This window comes from Lampris incognitus, chromosome 1 (genome assembly GCF_029633865.1).
Source record: "Lampris incognitus isolate fLamInc1 chromosome 1, fLamInc1.hap2, whole genome shotgun sequence".
Lineage (NCBI taxonomy): Eukaryota > Metazoa > Chordata > Actinopteri > Lampriformes > Lampridae > Lampris > Lampris incognitus.
Window position 1 is genome coordinate 9,874,079 of NC_079211.1, and position 20,323 is coordinate 9,894,401.

At 46.9% G+C, this 20,323-nt stretch overlaps 1 protein-coding gene across 1 annotated transcript in view; it reads right to left on the reverse strand.

Moving 5' to 3' along the window:
* Positions 1–3,080: 3,080 nt before the first annotated feature.
* mgat4b (alpha-1,3-mannosyl-glycoprotein 4-beta-N-acetylglucosaminyltransferase B) overlaps positions 3,081–20,323 on the reverse strand; it is a 190,981-nt gene continuing 173,738 nt past the window's right edge. Inside the window, exons 11-15 of the mRNA XM_056285668.1 lie at positions 18,767–18,960; positions 17,692–17,770; positions 12,727–12,814; positions 4,956–5,068; positions 3,081–3,781 (exon numbers count right to left, since the gene is read on the reverse strand). Of these exons, the coding sequence (XP_056141643.1) occupies positions 3,758–3,781; positions 4,956–5,068; positions 12,727–12,814; positions 17,692–17,770; positions 18,767–18,960 (498 nt within the window). The 3' untranslated portion in view covers positions 3,081–3,757. The remainder of the gene's footprint in view (positions 3,782–4,955; positions 5,069–12,726; positions 12,815–17,691; positions 17,771–18,766; positions 18,961–20,323) is intronic.

The window sequence follows — 20,323 nt, forward strand, 5'->3', positions numbered from 1 at the left end:
AATTTCTGTATTTAGCCATGTTTTCAAATTCTCGCTGACATCTGATGTCACTCTATTTGTCTCCTCTTCAGCAGACTTCCCATTTGAGCTTAGAGGTTTCTAGAAGCTCCACTGGGTTTGAGTAACTCTCCTGCAGCGTTCGGGGGGGAGGGGGGGTCTCCTTTTTTTCCCAATTTGCATCAGTTAAAAGTGCAAATGGTCAGGCCCTTAACATTGCCCAAAACAAGTTCACATGCCCAGCTTGTTCTAACATGTTGCCTAATCTCGGTGTTTGGTTGTATCCAGCGATGAATCCCGTTTGCCTTTGTGGAGAAAGGGGAGCTCGGAGCTTCGGGCGTCAGTTTCAGCCTCCGCGTGTGAGGCCAGTTCGCAGACGAGCGCTGAGAGCAACTGCGGCTCGGTGTGGTCCAGCCGTGCAAAACCGCTGGTTCAAACATGACAACCGCTCTGCAGGACTCCATTTCAAATTTCTGGCTTTATTACAATTCACAGATTGGATAGAAGGTAACATCATTAAATATAGTTTATCTAAAGGATACAAAATACAACACAAGATAATAGCAATGCATTCCAGTGCATCAAACAAGAAAGAAACCTCCGGATGTTTCCTGGTTTAGGCAGCTTGGGGAACGGTCCGTCTGTCGGCCTACAGTTCGTCGGGTCTGGGGGCTGGCGGGGGGGGGTTGGGTTGGGGTATCTGGTACTGTTCCATTTACCCAGGACGGGTTTGCAAACACGCCAGCCGCCTCCGCTGAGGCTCCGGGTCTAGCACGGCGTTTGGCACAACCCCCCCAGTTTGGACTGGTCCGAGTTGGGCGAGCTCTGCTCACGCGACCGGAAGGGGGAGCCACCGGACCGGTGCCAAAGTGAATTCAGTGACGGGCTTTTAGGGTTTTGTGCTATCAGCCGGGTCCCCGTCACCCACCCGCCCTGACCGGAAGCCGAACCCAGCGAGGGTTCGCGCTGACCGGCGGAGGCTCGAAGCGGCGTCCGTCTGACAAACAAAACAACGAAGTTGAGAGAACGAGCCACCAAAGCATGTGGAGGGGAGGGACAGAAAGAAAAATAAACAAAAAACCCAAAACTGATCAGTTATGTAGATTTTAATTTAATGTGTTCAACGTGCGGGCTTTCCCGCCGGCCCCCGCCGGATTTGGGAAGCCGTACTGCGGTCAGTCAGCCAAGCTCCTCCTCTTCCGGTTCCGGGCGGCCGCAGACCGACGTTCGAACGACGTCTTCCGGCAGCAAGACTCGGTGAAAAGTTGAGCAGGAAAACCAAAAAAAAAAATCAAAAAATCAACCAAGATCATCACGCCACCTTCATTTCTCAGTAGTTTCAACCCATGATGACCGACAGGCGACGCTCTCAAAAAGGGGTCAGAGGTCACAGCGTAGGATTGTTCTACGTTAACGGCTGTCGCTACATTTTATTTTGTTTGATCAATCTCTTGATTAAGCTGGCGGGGCGGCCGCCAGCCTGCCGGCCAGACAGGAAACAGATTTGAGAAAACGTTCAGATTGATGTTTCCCGCCCCTCTGCGGAGCCCCGGGTCCTCCGGGGGCGTCTGCCTCCCATCTGCTCCGAGCGCACGTGGGCCTCCGCCGGCTAACCGAGTTTCCCCCTGTCACATTAAGGCAGATTGCTAGCTGATGCTGAGGGGAAACTACGTTAGCACAAAAAAAAACAACAAAAAAAACCCCATCCAGCATATCTCTGACCGGAACAGACATTTTATAACCAGATTGTCCAGGGGTCCAGCCTTTCCCTGCGGCGGCTAACTTCTTTTTATTTCAAACCGACAACTGCGTACTTCCTGGTGTAACACGTGTACTTCTCCCAGAACAACTGCAGCGTTCCTGACTGGCTGGACTGTTCTTGTATGTACAGAGCAACACACCGAGAGAGAGAGAGAGGGGGGGGGAGGGGGGGAGAGGGAGGGGGAGGGAGGGGGGGAGAGAGGGAGAGAGATGGGGGTAGAGAGACGGAGAGATAGTGAGAGGGGGGATGGGGGGCACTGTACTATCTGTAAAGATCAACACACCGAGAGAGAGAGTGAGAGAGAGAGGGGGGGGGGGCTAGAGAGACAGAGGGATAGTGAGAGAGGGGATGGGGGGGACTGTACTATCTGTACAGATCAACACACCGAGGGAGAGAGAGGGGGGGGAGAGAGAGGGAGGGAGAGAGAGGGGGGGGGAGAGACAGAGGTATAGTGAGAGAGGGGATGGGGGGACTGTACTGTGTACAGATCAACAGACCGAGAGAGAGAGAGAGCAAGAGAGAGAGGGGGGGGGGTAGAGAGACAGAGGGATAGTGAGAGAGGGGATGGGGGGGACTGTACTGTCTGTACAGATCAACACACCAAGAGAGAGAGGGGGGGGGGAGAGGGGGGGGTAGAGAGACAGAGGGATAGTGAGAGAGGGGATGGGGGGGACTGTACTGTCTGTACAGATCAACACACCGAGAGAGAGAGGGAGAGAGAGAGGGGGGGGGAGAGAGAGGGGGGCTAGAGAGACAGAGGGATAGTGAGAGAGGGGATGGGGGGGACTGTACTATCTGTACAGATCAACACACCGAGGGAGAGAGAGGGGGGGGGAGAGAGAGGGAGGGAGAGAGAGGGGGGGGGAGAGACAGAGGTATAGTGAGAGAGGGGATGGGGGGACTGTACTGTGTACAGATCAACAGACCGAGAGAGAGAGAGAGCAAGAGAGAGAGGGGGGGGGGTAGAGAGACAGAGGGATAGTGAGAGAGGGGATGGGGGGGACTGTACTGTCTGTACAGATCAACACACCAAGAGAGAGAGGGGGGGGGAGAGGGGGGGTAGAGAGACAGAGGGATAGTGAGAGAGGGGATGGGGGGGACTGTACTGTCTGTACAGATCAACACACCGAGAGAGAGAGGGAGAGAGAGAGGGGGGGGGAGAGAGAGGGGGGCTAGAGAGACAGAGGGATAGTGAGAGAGGGGATGGGGGGGACTGTACTGTCTGTACAGATCAACACACCGAGAGAGAGAGAGAGAGAGAGAGAGGGAGAGAGAGAGAGAGAAGAGATCATCCATATGATTGTGTGTACATTTAAATGCATATATCCACATACACGGGTTATCGTGAGAGTATATTTGTGGGGTAATTTGCCGGCGCGTTGTCTTTTTCCACGCGGAGGGGGTCGGTCAGCTCGCCGAGGACTGTATGAGGCCGAGTCCTCGATTTAAAGAACGGCGATTTCATTCTCAGAAATTGATCCCAAAAAAAGAAAAGAAAAGAAGGCGGCAATCTTGTCACAGCCAGTTGACAATTACCAGTGTTTTCAACATACACCTTATGTACACATAAATACAGATTTATTCTTTTTACTAAATACAGCATTCTGTCTAAAGTTATTATCTCTGTGTCGTTTTTCTTCTTCGTCTCCTTCGTCTTCTTCTTCTTCTCGCACGCGCTCCAGGCGTGTTGTTGGGAGAGCTCCCCGGGCCGGCTGCTCTAGATATCTGGGAGCACCCCGTCTTTGTGTCCCTCTCACGTTTGTCCGTCTTTTCCAACCCTGCAGTAGCGAGGTTTGCCCAGCGGAAGGAGTCCTCGTACCGCGGTGGGAGATAGTCGTCAGCAGACAGGCCGGGGGGTGTGGGGGGGGGGGGGGGTGAGAGTCTGGCCGGCTGCTGTCAAGGCTCCGTTCGGCAGAGCAGAACGGTCTGTGGCTATCTGAGGTATTGCTTTGGGTGGGTGGGTTAGTCGGGTTGGGGGCGGGGGTGGCGGAGGAGGGGTCACTCCGCTTTCTTGATGAAGATCTGCAGGAGAGAGGGGCGGAGTCAGTGTGGGGCGATGGTGTCGGCATACAAGAGATGAGGAAAAAACAGGAAACACTTTCTTTGCCAACACACTATGTGACCGTGAGCTGCACAGGCGGGAATCGGAGCTTTCCTCCGTGTCACTGACACACAACGTCCACACACACACACACAAACACACACACACAGGGGACATGCACATGGCACAAGAGATGTATAGGACACAACGCTACACAGGACAAAATGGAATAACATCAAATTAAACAGTGCAGACAATATTAGGTAGGTATGCATTAGGACTAGGAATTGGCAGGCACCCGCTGATTCAATATACTTTCACTCTCACACACTTTATTACCCCACCCCCCCACCCCCCACCCCCCACGGGGGAACTGTTGTTGCATATGCAGAAAGTATGCAAAAAGACACTACACCGCTTACAGTGCATGCAAAAAAAAATAAAATTTTGGGGGGCGGATTTTTCTCCCCAATTGTACTTGGCCAATTACCCCACTCTTCCGAGCCCGTCCCGGTCGCTGCTCCACCCTCTCTTCCGATCCGGGGAGGGCTGCAGACTACCACATGCCTCCTCCCATACATGTAGAGGCACCGGCCGCTTCTTTTCACCTGACAGTGAGGAGTTTCACTGGGGGGGACGTAGCGCGTGGGAGGATCACGCTACCCCCCCCCCCGTTCCCCCTCCCCCCTGAAGAGGCGCCTCGATCGACCAGAGGAGGCGCTAGTGCAGTGACCTGGACACATACCCACATCCGGCTTCCCACCCACAGACATCCCTCCTCGGATCGGCAGAGGGGGTGGAGCAGCGACCAGGACAGCTCGGAAGAGTACAAATATAATTGGGAAGAAAAAGGGGGGGGGGGGGCATCAGCACCAAAACACCGCAGCTGCCCGCCGTCCTTAGCACGGGGTCACCGGAAATGCTGCTTAATCAAATAAAGTTGTCGCTTCGGACATAAATATAGTGAGATAAGTTTATCAGCCCTCTCAAAATAGACCAGATGGTCCAACCCGCGGCAGTGTTAGCACGGTACTGGAGGTTAGCGGTCCGGCTCCCCGGGATCCAGTGATCGATGCCGGTTTAATTATTTACATGGTGTTGAAAGAGAAACCCAGGAGAAGGGTGGATCCTGGCAGGACCGCCAGACTGACTCACCTCACTGAGGATAACCCAAACCGGCGAGTCCGTCATCACCGAGAGACGAAGGGCCTCCAGGGGCCCGAAGGTAGGGTCCACCTCCCCCTCCGCTATCCCGTTTTGGAACGTTCCTGGAAGACAGGGGACACGGGAGTGGCATTAATACGACCGGTGAACCGAGGAGCTCTGACCTGGACGCTGGACGAGTGGAGACCACCGACATTACAGCTCTTTGGTTTTGTTTGTTTTTTCTCATTTCCATTGTGCGTTGGAAATGCGAGGTGTGCTTAGTGAAGGATCTTCACCGTGACTGTTCATCTGCCCGCGGTCTGACTGACGCTCATTGTCATTCCACTCGCACCCGCACGACGAGGAACAAATCAGCCCAGGAGAGCCGCCAGGGAGGCTCGGCCGTGTACCTGTTTTATCAGGGGGACGGTCTCCCACCAGGGTCAGACCCCCCCCCACCCCCTTACCCGTTATCCTGGCCTGGGTCTGGGTCCATCAGTACCCTCACATGAATTACTCCTTACCCTGTCCAAGGTCCTTATTCGCCCTTTATTTTATTTTTTACATGTGAAGCACCTCATGAACCTTGTTTCTACGTCACTCACAAACTGACACGCAGTCGGCGTTCACCACCTGAGCAGATTCGGGGTGTCGGAGGGTGACCCCCCCCCCTCTGAAAATGATTGAGTGAGTGCATCTGAAAACATATGCTGTTGCAAAACATTAAAGATTTTGCATTTTTTCAATTCACATATAATATAATATAATCCAATTATAATTCAATTATAATAATTATAATTGTCAATGACAATTTTTCCTGCCCACCCCCCCCCTACTATTCTCTCTTAGCCTCGCTCTCGTATTCTGATATGGTCCACGTGGTTTCATTCCAGGTAGGATTTCACAGAAACACCATCGACTGAGATGCAAGTAACCCGCCCCCTATCACCTTTAACATGCTTGAACAAATCAGTCTCTAGATATAAGTTTTTAAGTGGTTCTGATGTGTCGGCCCTGTGACGGACTGGCGACCTGTCCAGGGTGTCAGAAGGCGGGGAGACTGGGACAGGCTCCAGCATCCCGCGACCCTGATTACGACAAGCGGCTCGGAAGATGGACGGATGATGTGTCGGCTTTGCTTTTCTGTGATGTCGGTTAGCTTAAAAAAACAAGATTCGCATAAGCTAGCTTTAGCTCTGCTGAGCTGGTGCAAAAGCATCTATTTTACAATGTTAATGTTAAGCATGGCCCTGTTATGGACTGGTGGGCCTGTCCAGGGTGTCTCCCCGCCTGCCGCCCAGTGACTGCTGGGATAGGCTCCAGCATCCCTGTGACCCTGAGAGTAGGATAAGCGGTTTGGATAACGGATGGAAGCATCGGTCAGGATATGATGTCAATAATATTATAACGCTGGGTATAGCTTCTTGTGATGTGTGTTGCTTTGCAGTGATTTAATTGGGGGAGGTGTCCACCGTAGTGGGTAATTAGCTGAGAAGTTGTTCGGGGTGGGTAAAAGAGGGGGGGCGTGTAAACCGCAACATTTTCACAGAGGATGACTGAGACTTGAGGAGAGAGAAGACAGCAGATTGTGCTATGGCGAGTTTGCTAATAGGGAGTTCAAGTAACAGGGAGAGCCGGCGGGTTAGCCACCCTGTTAGGCTGTTTTTACCGGGGTCACCACAGCCTCCGGTGAGCTGTTGCTGCGGCAAGGGAACAAATCTGGGCTCCGTTGAGCTAGCAAACAAGAACACCGTCTCTTCGCCATTCTTCCTCCATCTGCCTAGCTAGCTAGCCCGTAACGCTACAACATGTTAGATACTCAACTGAAAATGTGAAGCCAAAACTAGACCTTCGGGCGTCCGGGTAGCATAGCGGTCTATTCTGTTGCCTACCAACACAGGGATCGCTGGTTCAAATCCCCATGTTACCTCCGGCTTGGTCAGGCGTCCCTACAGACACAATTGGCCGTGTCTGCGGGCGGGAAGCCGGATGTGGGTCTGTGTCCTGGTCGCAGCACCAGCGCCTCCTCTGGTCGGTCATGGCGCCTGTTCAGGGGGGGTAGTGTGATCCTCCCACGCGCTACGTCCCCCTGGGAAATCCGTTCTCATGTAAAGTGTGTTGCATTACTTTTTTTATGCACAAATTATACGATATAAAAAAGTTTAATCGATCGATCGACCGACCGATTAAAGCCTTGAATCGTCCTGATAACCTTCCCCCCCCCCAGAATCCCACGTTCTCGTTCTGTGCTTCCAAGTGAAGCCACCAGTATCAAGGCGTTCCGGTCGGTGTTCATCCGAGTCCACAACATGGAGGGTTGACGGAGGCCGGGAGAGGAGGAGAAGCTGCTGTCTGACTTCACGGGGCAGCAGGACGAAACCATCAAATACCATAAAGTAATAACGCCAAATTTAATACGTCAATAAATTGTCTACCGAAGTGATGTTGTGTCAGATTGCTACCGATTCTGCCAAGTCGTTATGAACCCTTTACGGACGAGATAAAGCTTTATTCATAATTCATCATGTCAGTTTAGTAGAAATCAGATGTAGAGGACAGAACATCCATCCCTTCTTCTCTACTTCCTTCCGTCCCTCCCTCCCTCCCAGCAGTCAGTCTGGCGCTCCTCTCAACTTATGAAGGATCGCTGGTCGAAAGGAAGGGATCGATTTGAATTCAGTATGGGGTCGATATGAACCAGAGGGAGCAAACAGTTTTGAAACGTTTAGAATATTTTCTGCACGTGTAAACACAATTTCCCCCTCGGCGAGTGGTGTTTATACAGCGGTTACCGTCACCGTCATTACTTTCTCTGAATGACGGCGCTTTTCAAGGTCTTTTCCAGCACTGCATCACGGCAACACCTTTGGGAACACCGTCTACCAACCAGCCACAGGTCTTGTCAGACATCATCATAGACATCATCATCATCAGCGAGGCCGGAGGAAGATGTGGGTTGAAAATGTCCGACGGAGCCGCTGAAGGCGATTTGATGGGCTGAGAAACTTTGAAACAATCTGTTTCAAAGTCAAACTGGTGGGGGGCAGGCGAGGTGGGGGGGGTGTGTGATATATATGAATAACCCAAACCGAATGACCTTGAAGTCACAAGACCACTTCTCTATCCTTCTGGGGAGAAGTGCCCCCCCCCACCCCTCCCCACTTAAATCTCCCTTATCTGTACGGCCTCCAGTCATCATCCGCACACAGGGGCTGCAGATAATCCCAGTGTACTGAATGGTCTGCTGATAGAGCTGTGCTGGCGGAAGAGGGGTGTATGTGTGTGTGTGGGTGGGTGGTGTTCTATGCATGAATGTTTCCATTATGTGTGTTTTTATATATGTGTGAGCTTGTGTGTGTGTGTGTGTGTGTGTGTAAGCTGGCTCTGTGTTGCATAGCAGAAAACAAAAGAGAAAGAATGTTGGCTGCAGATTATGGCCTAGATGCTAAAAGGGAGCGAAATCACTGCGGCGAGTTCCATTCACCAGCATCGTGTATGAAGCCACACCTCATGTGAACGTACTGGCATCCTTTAAAGCTCTTTTCACCATATACTCTTGTCTGTAGTGTGTTGTGATAAAGTGATATGTCATTCAAATTATTTATAACATTTCCTTCACTATTACGTTTTAAAATATGCTGGATCCTGTTGTTTGTGTACCACTTGTGTCAGTATGTATTCCCTTTGCTTGGTGATCGGCAGATGGCAGCGCAAACTCACGTTTGCAGCGGCCTCACCCAGTACCATCCATGCTAGTGTCTCGGTCCATGTCTGTGTCTAAGTTTGTGTCTTTGTTTAATGGCTGGGAGAGCTGACGTTGAATTGACTGGGGGAGCTTGGTCTGCCGCGTCCGGTGGGCCCAGGGACCACTGCCCTGCCTAGATCTGTGGCCAAGGAGGAGGCACCGAGGGCGGTCTGACAGGAGATGGAAACGGGGCAGGCTAAGCTAACTGCTAGCCCATGCAGACCAGCAGTTCAGACAGTCATCCTGGTTGGCATTTGTTCGCTTGGACAGTGATTCTTTTTTCTTGCTTAGTTTGGATATATGTGTTCTTAGTTTGAATATATGTGTTCTAGCTTGGATATACGTGTTCTTAGTTTGGATGTATGTGTTCTTAGTTTGGATATATGTGTTCTTAGTTTGGATATATGTGTTCTTAGTTTGGATGTATGTGTTCTAGTTTGGATGTATGTGTTCTTAGTTTGGATATATGTGTTCTTAGTTTGGATATATGTGTTCTTAGTTTGGATATATGTGTTCTTAGTTTGGATGTATGTGTTCTAGTTTGGATATACGTGTTCTAGTTTGAATACGTGTTCTTAGTTTGGATATATGTGTTCTTAGTGTGGATATATGTGTTCTAGCTTGGATATATGTGTTCTAGTTTGAATACGTGTTCTTAGTTTGGATATATGTGTTCTTAGTGTGGATATATGTGTTCTAGTTTGGATACATGTGTTCTTAGTTAGGACATATGCGTTCTAGTTTGGATATATATGTTCTAGTTTGGATATATGCGTTCTTAGTTTAGATATATGTGTTCTTAGTTTGGATATACGTGTTCTTAGTTTGGATATATGTGTTCTTAGTTTGGATATATGTGTTCTTAGTTTGGATATACGTGTTCTTAGTTTGAATATATGTGTTCTAGTTTGGATATATGCGTTCTAGTTTGGATACATGTGTTCTTAGTTTGGATATATGTGTTCTTAGTTTGGATATACGTGTTCTTAGTTTGGATATATGTGTTCTTAGTTTGGATATACGTGTTCTTAGTTTGGATATATGTGTTCTTAGTTTGGATATACGTGTTCTTAGTTTGGATACATGTGTTCTAGTTTGGATATATGTATGTGTTCTTAGTTTGAATATATGAGTTCTTAGTTTGGATAAATGTGTTCTTAGTTTGGATACATGTGTTCTAGTTTGGATATATGTATGTGTTCTTAGTTTGAATATATGAGTTCATAGTTTGGATAAATGTGTTCTTAGTTTGGATACATGTGTTCTTAGTTTGGATATATGTGTTCTTAGTTTGGATACATGTGTTCTTAGTTTGGATATGTGTTCTAGTTTAGATATATGTGTTCTTAGTTTGGATATATGTGTTCTAGTTTAGATATATGTGTTCTTAGTTTGGATATATGTGTTCTTAGTTTGAATATATGTGTTCTAGTTTGGATACATGTGTTCTAGTTTGGATACATGTGTTCTTAGTTTGGATATATGTGTTCTAAGTTTGGATACATGCGTTCTTAGTTTGGATATATGCGTTCTAGTTTGGATATATGCGTTCTTAGTTTGGATATACGTGTTCTTAGTTTGAATATATGTGTTCTTAGTTTGGATATATGTGTTCTTAGTTCGGATATACGTGTTCTAGTTTGGATATATGCGTTCTAGTTTGGATACATGTGTTCTTAGTTTGGACATACGTGTTCTTAGTTTGGATATACGTGTTCTTAGTTTGAATATATGTGTTCTAGTTTGGATATATGTGTTCTAGTTTGGATACATGTGTTCTTAGTTTGGATATATGTGTTCTTAGTTTGGATATATGTGTTCTTAGTTTGGATATATGTGTTCTTAGTTTGGATATATGTGTTCTTAGTTTGGATGTATGTGTTCTAGTTTGGATATACGTGTTCTAGTTTGAATACGTGTTCTTAGTTTGGATATATGTGTTCTTAGTGTGGATATATGTGTTCTAGCTTGGATATATGTGTTCTAGTTTGAATACGTGTTCTTAGTTTGGATATATGTGTTCTTAGTGTGGATATATGTGTTCTAGTTTGGATACATGTGTTCTTAGTTAGGACATATGCGTTCTAGTTTGGATATATATGTTCTAGTTTGGATATATGCGTTCTTAGTTTAGATATATGTGTTCTTAGTTTGGATATACGTGTTCTTAGTTTGGATATATGTGTTCTTAGTTTGGATATATGTGTTCTTAGTTTGGATATACGTGTTCTTAGTTTGAATATATGTGTTCTAGTTTGGATATATGCGTTCTAGTTTGGATACATGTGTTCTTAGTTTGGATATATGTGTTCTTAGTTTGGATATACGTGTTCTTAGTTTGGATATATGTGTTCTTAGTTTGGATATACGTGTTCTTAGTTTGGATATATGTGTTCTTAGTTTGGATATACGTGTTCTTAGTTTGGATACATGTGTTCTAGTTTGGATATATGTATGTGTTCTTAGTTTGAATATATGAGTTCTTAGTTTGGATAAATGTGTTCTTAGTTTGGATACATGTGTTCTAGTTTGGATATATGTATGTGTTCTTAGTTTGAATATATGAGTTCATAGTTTGGATAAATGTGTTCTTAGTTTGGATACATGTGTTCTTAGTTTGGATATATGTGTTCTTAGTTTGGATACATGTGTTCTTAGTTTGGATATGTGTTCTAGTTTAGATATATGTGTTCTTAGTTTGGATATATGTGTTCTAGTTTAGATATATGTGTTCTTAGTTTGGATATATGTGTTCTTAGTTTGAATATATGTGTTCTAGTTTGGATACATGTGTTCTAGTTTGGATACATGTGTTCTTAGTTTGGATATATGTGTTCTAAGTTTGGATACATGTGTTCTTAGTTTGGATATATGCGTTCTAGTTTGGATATATGCGTTCTTAGTTTGGATATACGTGTTCTTAGTTTGAATATATGTGTTCTTAGTTTGGATATATGTGTTCTTAGTTCGGATATACGTGTTCTAGTTTGGATATATGCGTTCTAGTTTGGATACATGTGTTCTTAGTTTGGACATACGTGTTCTTAGTTTGGATATACGTGTTCTTAGTTTGAATATATGTGTTCTAGTTTGGATATATGTGTTCTAGTTTGGATACATGTGTTCTTAGTTTGGATATATGTGTTCTTAGTTTGGATACATGTGTTTTAGTTTGGATATATGTATGTGTTCTTAGTTTGAATATATAAGTTCTTAGTTTGGATAAATGTGTTCTTAGTTTGGATATATGTGTTCTTAGTTTGGATACATGTGTTCTTAGTTTGGATATATGTGTTCTTAGTTTGGATATGTGTGTTCTAGTTTGGATATATGTGTTCTTAGTTTGGATATATGTGTTCTTAGCTTGGATATATGTGTTCTTAGTTTGGATATATGTGTTCTAGTTTGGATACAAGTGTTCTTAGTTTGGATATATGTGTTCTAGTTTAGATATATGTGTTCTTAGTTTGGATATATGTGTTCTTAGTTTGGATATATGTGTTCTTAGTTTGAATATATGTGTTCTAGTTTGGATATATGTGTTCTAGTTTGGATACATGTGTTCTTAGTTTGGATACATGTGTTCTTAGTCTGGACATATGTGTTCTAGTTTGGATATATGTGTTCTTAGTTTGGATATATGTGTTCTTAGTTTGAATATATGTGTTCTAGTTTGGATATATGTGTTCTAGTTTGGATACATGTGTTCTTAGTTTGGATACATGTGTTCTTAGTCTGGACATATGTGTTCTAGTTTGGATATATGTGTTCTTAGTTTGGATATATGTGTTCTAGTTTGGATATATGTGTTCCTGTAGTTTTTGGATATGTGTTTTTGTCTTTGTGTTGCACTGCTGTGAGCTGGGGGAAACGATATTTCATTTAACTTCTTGTACACAAGTTCATTAAGTGAAATGACAAATAAAGTGTTCCTGATTCCTGATGTAGATTTAACCTCTGACCTTCTGTCGTGTCTCATTTCACCTCCCAGCGCTGTTTGGAAAGCGCCATGTCGTTCTCCGACTCATAACTTACCGATTCTGATGAAGCCGTCCTCTGTTCGGTGGTAGTGGGGGGTTTTCTCCCGTCCCTCTCTCAAGGCCTCTTTCTCGCCCTGGATATTCTGTAGAGCACACCCACACACACACACACACACACACACACACACACACACACGATCAAATGGATGGCTGAAGTGCTTGAGGCAAAAAACAGTTCACTCCAGGACAAGTTGGGGTTGCGTGTCTCGTGTTAGAAAATGCCCCCCCCCCATGAATAACAGTGACCACAGGGTCAAATGACCTCTGACCTCTCACACAGAGAATCTTTTTTTGTTGTTTTTGTTTGTTTTGTTGTTCTGGCCTGGTTTTCGGTGTTCAGTCGGTCCTAGCCCGTGTGTCCAGCAGAGAGCTCTTTCATACGGCCACCAGCAGTGCTGCAGGGGAAGTGCTCGCACAGCGCCGGGCGAAAAGCAGGTGCCGGGCGCCGTCGTCCACAGATGTGATGTCAAATAAACAGCGTTTCTTTTGCGGTCAACTCGATTTATTGATTCATTTTCCTACGTTTGTTTTCATTCCTCCGCCCTGTTTTGACTGAGTAGATCTAATTCATTTGTCTCCCCTCTGGCCCCGCCCCTGCTTCATCCTCATTGGTCAGAGGGACCGGGAGTGACACCGACGAGCTGTGTACTTCAGCAAGAGTTGAAATCAGACCGGCATCTTTGGGAGCCCGGGTGAGACGGGTTGATTACGTCGCCTGCTCCCACAGCGGAAATCTCCCATCAACCCCTCTGTTTCCCGGCGGCTCAAAGACACTGTGTTTTACTCCAACATGCCGTTCCATTATCCAAACCGCTTATCCTGCTGTCAGGGTCGCTGTGATGCTGGAGCCTATCCCAGCAGTCACTGGGCCGCAGGCGGGGAGACACCCTGGACAGGCCGCCAGGCCATCACAGCCCCCCCCCACCCCCCCACACACACACCCATTCACACCTAGGGACAATTTAGTACGGCAGATTCATCTGACCTACACGTCATGTGGGAGGAAACCGCTCAAACATGAGAACATGAAATATGCAATGAGAGGACATACTGATAAGCTTTTTCACAAATGGCAACCCTTTTTATCACCTTTTACTGACTTGCGGGTCCTGCCGGACTAAGGGCTGGTTTTTTAAATTCTGGTCTGTGGACGTGTACCCTTCACTCTAAACGAGTCGGGGGGGCTATGCGACTGTCGGTGTGGTTCGGTTCGTAGGGTTTTGTATTTTTGTTTTCTTTTATAATAATAATAATAAATGTTATGCGGGCGCCTTTCACAGCACTCAAGGACACCTTACAGAACACAGTTCAAAACAAGCAGCGCTGCATCGGGCAGCATGAAATCCAAACAAAGCAGGGTAGACAATAAAAAGTCAACACAGCAGATAAGAATAAAATCATCTGCACAAAACCCAGTGAAGCGTGGATCAGACTGAATATGCCAGTTTGAAAAGGTGGGTTTTGAGACGGGATGTGGCGGTTGAAAGAGAGTCATGTTGCCAGTGTCTTGTGGGAGAGCGGTCCATAGGCGGGGGGCAGAATGACTGAAGGCTCTAGACCACATGGTAGCGAAGCGGGCCGATGGTGTAGTGAGCAGAAGAGGATCTGAGAGGGCGTGTGGATATGAAGGAGTTCAGAAAGGTACGAAGGAGCTAGGTTATTAAGGGCCTTAAAGGTGAGGAGCAGGATCTTGAAGTCAATACGGTATTTAACAGGGAGCCTGCTGAGGAACAGGAGTGATGTGATCTACGGAAGGAGTTCTGGTGATGATACGGGCAGCTGAATTCTGGACCAGTTGAAGTTTATGAAGACACTAATGCCCCTTTTCCACTGCATGGTACCGGCTCGACTCGACTCAACTCTACTCGGATTTTTTGGTTCCCCATTGGGCACAAGTTAGGGATAGTACCTGGTACCAGGTACTTGTTTTGGTACCACCTCCATCGAGGTTCCGAGTGAGCTGAGCCGATACTAAAAGGTGACATGAAAATACCACCATGAATAAATAAAATAAAATAAAATAACTAAAATCCAAATATAAACATATGTATATTTATTTAAATATAAATAACATCTTAAAAAAAACCAAACTAGTCAACACGCCCAGAAATGACCGGCGGGGCTTCGCCGTGAGGGGATACTACCTGCAGTGGAAAACGAAATCCCAAAAAGTAAAGCGAGTAGAGTCGAACAGCGTAGAGTCGAGTTGAGCCAGTACCATGCAGTGGAAAAGGGGCACAATAGTACACTTTACGTGTACTACTTGAGTGGTACTACCACTTTTCTTTTCTATGGTAATTTTTAAAAAATGTAAATCTGAATGCTGCTTGTTATGTCATCTGATACTGTTTTCAATAAAAATATTTTTGCAAAAAAAAAAGAAAAGCTGAAATTGTTGAAACTTTGGAAAGAGGAAGTGCACTCATGGCACCAGGCTCTAAAGAGGTCTGGTCCATGCAGTGGGTAGAGAGTGCTTTTTGATAGAAAACAATTCCAAAATACGGGAAGTGATTTTTTCTTTTCTTTACAGGTCTCTGGTGGACCCACTTCCTCGTCGTCTCCTACCTCCTTGTACCCTCCCCCCTAGCATCCCCTCCTCTCCTCCGACTTGGTAGTCTGGGAAGATGTTCTCACCTCTCTTATCAGTCTGTTTGTATGTCTTTATGTCTGTCCAGTTTTCTGCCTGTCTGCCTGTCCACCTGCCCTGCCTGCCGTCCTATCTGTTTCTGTCTGTCTGTCTGTCTGTCTGTCACTCATCTGTGTTTCCTTGTCCAGTAAATTACCTGTCAGAGTGCAGACAGCATCCACTGTTTTCTGCAGATCAAGTATCTACACTGCGTGTGTGTGTGCGTGTGGGCGTGCATGTGTGTGCGTGGTTGCATGTGCGCGCACATGTGGTTGTGCGTGCATGTGTGTGTGTGGGTATGTGCATGTGGTTGTGTGTGCATGCGCATGTGGTTGTGTGGGTATATGCGTGTGGTTGTGGGTGCATGTGTGTGTGGAGGGTATGTGCGTGTGGTTGTGCGTGCATGTGTGTGTGGGGGTATGTGCATGTGGTTGTGTGTGGGTATGTGCATGTGGTTGTGTAAGTACGTGCATGTGGTTGTGCGTGCATGTGTGTGTGTGGGTATGTGCATATGGTTGTGCGTGCATGTGTGTGTATGTGCATGTGGTTGTGCGTGCATGTGTGTGTGGGTATGTGCATGTGGTTGTGCGTGCATGTGTGTGTGGGTATGTGCATGTGGTTGTGCGTGCATGTGTGTGTGGGTATGTGCATGTGGTTGTGCATGCATGTGTGTGTGGATGTGAGCATGTGGTTGTGTGTGCATGTGTGTGAGCGTGTGGTTGTGTGTGCATGTGTGTGTGGGCGTGCATGTGCGTGGTGTGTGTGTGTGTGTGTGTTGACAGGAGGAGGCTGGTCCCCACAGGCAGCAGTCTCCCTCTTTCTCCACGTCTGCCTCTCCTCAGTAGATAATTCCGCTCCTCTTTGATTCCTCTCTTCTTTTCGCCTCCTCCTCCCCCCCCCCCCTCTGCTCCCCATCTCTCCGCCACAGGTGTCCTCCCCTGTGCGGCGCCACACTGAGGCTTTAACACAGCGGTGGTCCGCTTCAACTCTCCCCCCGCTGGGAGGTGACACAGAGATCTACGCTACACTTGCCAGATTTGCTGTGACTGGAATATGGAGACGAGGAGAGGGGAAAGGAGCAGAGAGGAGATCCATATTTGACGGTCCCTGGGTTTGGGGGTTTTTATGAAGCAGCTCTCTTTGAAATGAAGGAGCCGAGCGTGTTTTTGGCACAAAACCAGAGGAGGCAGGTGGACAGCGGATTATTGATCCGTAGTTTCATATCTAACATCATGCTTTTTATATGAGGCTGTAAAACTGTATTATACTGGTTTTTTTTTTATTGTTTTCGACCTGAGTTTTATGAGACAAACAGAGAGCTAACAGGACATTGGAGTTTGTACATTATCAGCTGCTTTCTTCTGGTTCACTGGGATGAGATTCGTTGGTCAGGGTGAAAGACCGAAACCTGGTACCTGATTTATTAAAGCTGAAATCTGCAATTTTCTCCATCAATAAGTCATTGCTGCTATCCATTTTGATAATTGTGATGTGGTGGCTGTGTTGGACAGACAGTCAGTCTTCCAGCAGAACAGTGTTGTGATGTAGTTTACAGCAGTAAACAGTTCCCACCCTTGTAGAAATGGATCCTGGGTTGGGGATCGAATCCCCATGTCACCTCCGGCTTGGTCGGACGTCCCCACAGACACAACTGGCCGTGTCTGCGGGTGGGAAGCCGGATGTGGGTATGCAGCCTGGTCGCTGCATTAGCACCTCCTCTGGTCGGTCGGGGCACCTGTTCGGGGGGGGGGGGCTGCGGGAATAGCATGATCTCCCACGTGCTACATCCCCCTGGTGAAACTCCTCACTGTCAGGTGAAAAGAAGCGGCTGGCGACTCCACATGTATCGGAGGAGGTCTGTGGTAGTCTGCAGCCCTCCCTAGATCGGCTGAGGGGTTGGAGCAGCGACCGGGACAGCTTGGAAGAGTGGGGTAATTGGTAATTGGGGAGAAAAAGGTGGAAAAATACCCCCCACCCCCCCCAAAAAAAGGAACCTGGGACCAAAGCTAACACAAACTACATCACACTATATGGGAACACTGTTGTCTGGTCATAGTGATTGTCATGGCCACATTGGCATCACGTTTCAGTCTTTTTCCTGTTTAAGTAGGAACATTTTTGCTGCTTACCCGGTCAGGACATTTCACCAGTGGTATATGGACACTGGAGAGTGTCTCCAACCATGGTAGATACCAGTTAGTGTCATGCAATCTGGTTCCATGGTCCAGACGGATGAGATATATTTTTATTGCTGGAGAAGAATCATGGATTTCAGCCTTAACAACCTGACATAACTGCAGTTAATCTGACCGGGGACCAGCGGGGGAAACTCACGTCGAACGGCAGGACCTCCACAGACGTGTTAAAGAGCTTATCCCCTGGATGCTCGATGTTCCCGCTCCTGAAGAAATACCTGAAAAACCGACAAATGATGCACATTAACGCTCCAGCCCACAGCACCCAGGACAGAAAACGCCTGGAGGAAAAGCTAGAATTTATTTGTCATTTAGAAAATTGTTCTTATTCACGTTGCTTTTTCCATTTATTTTATTTATGAAGTGATGGGAAAAGAGTTCTTCTTTGCAAGTTTAACAGCCCCTCGTATCTCCTGACACAGCTCTGCTTTAGCCCACTGGACACAGTAGTTACGAACCCGCCAGACTCGCTGTCACATTCTGTCGGTCTGGGGCTCAAACGCTCAGACAATATACATCAGAGAGGAAAATCTCCTCAACCCAAGAACTCAGTGAGTGAAAAAAACACCCCCTGATATTCAGCGAGACACAAACAAGCTGAACTGAACTGACTGGACAGCTTTACTTGAAAAGAAAGTCAAGCGATGTCAAGTGGACTGGAGCAGGACGATAGTGGACTAAATGGCCTGTTAAAGCTGCCACAAGGGGCTTGTCATTGACGATTTATCAGTCTCAACTTAATTCTGATGTCTCTGTATGACTGACATAACCAGAAGAGACCATCAGCAGGAAGATTAGAAATCGCTGTGCAACGATTTCAAATGCTTGTCTCCAGGTAAGATCTCCTGGGAAATCTAACAAAAACTACATGAGGCACACAGATGGGCTGCACATCCACAATTAGAGATAAATTGCCTCATGGCTGTAAATCTTACAAACTGCTGTTTTTGCGAAACACTACTACATCTTCAACCAAATGCAGCAACTATCACAGACTGAACGGAGATCTTTGCAACAAAAGGCAACGCTTATGTGAAATGGAGCCGTTCCTCTGCGTAACATTACCGCTTTTGTCCACAAGGGTGCACAAAGTCAACAAAAATCCCAAACTCCCAATAGCAGCTTTACAATGGACTTCTACACCAGGCCATTAGAATGGACCGCACCGTAACACTAGACCTCCACGGGACCACGCTGTCACCCTGCACACCCACCTCCCGATCCGGACCGGGGTGAAGAAGCGTATCCGTATGAAGTCTCCTGCCACGGGGGTGAAGGCCCAGAAAAAGTCCTCCCCCAGGTAAGCCTTCTCCAGGGTGAAGTGCTGGTATGTCTTCAGGCTGGTCGTCACCTCTGCCAGGGGGTTGGCGTGGCCTTTATGGAGTGTCTGTTTCCCGAAGTCCTTGTCCTGGAATGCACCATCATGCACAGACCACCATTAAATCACCTCAACATGAAAACATCTCAACATGACATCGTTAAAATACCACATCATCCCAACATGACATCAGAGCATTACATCATTACATAGGGCATATACCAAGGTGATGCGCTGTCCCAGCTGCTGTTCTGCATAGGCCTGAACCCCCTCAGCCAGATCATCGCAGAGTGGATATGAATACAAGTTCAGAAGTGTGGTAACCATCAGTCATCTCCTCTACATGGATGACATCAAGCTGTATGCCAAGAGTGAACGAGAGATCGATTCACTGATCCACCCCACCAGAATATACAGCGATGACATTGGGATGCCATTCGGACCGGAAAAGTTTGGCTGAATGATGCCAAAGAGAGGGAAGGTGATCATGATTGAAGAGGTGCAGCTACCAGAAGGCAGGATTGCAGACATACATGTTATAGGTATCTTGGTATCCCACAGGCCAATGGGAGCCATGGCGTAAAAGCAAGGGGGTCAGCCACAGCCAAATAGCTTCAGAGAGTAAGACAGGTCCTGAGAAACCAGCTCAATGGTAGGAATGAGATCCAAGCCATCAACGTGTACGCCCTACCAGTCATCAAGATACCCAACTGGGATAATAAGCTGGCCACAGGAGGAATTAGAGGCCACAGATATCAGTGCCAAAGGTGGTTGAGAATGGCAGGGCTAAGATCCTGTAGGAATTCAATTTGCAGACTGACAAGCAGGTACTGGCTAACCAACCAGACATTGTGGTGGTCGACAAGGAACAGAAGACAGCAGTCGTGATCGATGAAGCAATCCTGAGCGACGGCAACGTCAGGAAGAAAGCGCACGAGAAGCTAGAGAAATACCAAGAGCTGAGGGAACAACTAGATCGGATGTGGAAGGTGAAATCCACAGTAGTCCCAGTGGTAATAGGAGCACCTGAGGTCTCTGTCCAGAAGAGTGCAGTCCTAGGAACAGCTAAGATACTGTGCAGAACCCTCAAACTCCCAAGCCTCTGGTAGAGGACCCGAACTTGAGGAAGACACACACCACCTGAAAAAGGTGAGAGGGCTACCTATATATGGACTGGCGGCCTGTCCAGGTTGTCTCCCCACCTGCTGCCCACTGACTGCTGGGATAGGCTCCAGCAGCCCGTGACCCTAACTGGGATGAGCGGCTTGGATAATGGATGGACATATATATATATATATATATATATATATATATATATATATATATATATATATCCAGCCAGTATCTCTGGAGAGGTTACACACACACACACACACACAGAGTTATCACCACTGTCGACAGACGACAACATGACGTGAAATGTGATTCATTCATGACTGCCAGCAGTGACAGA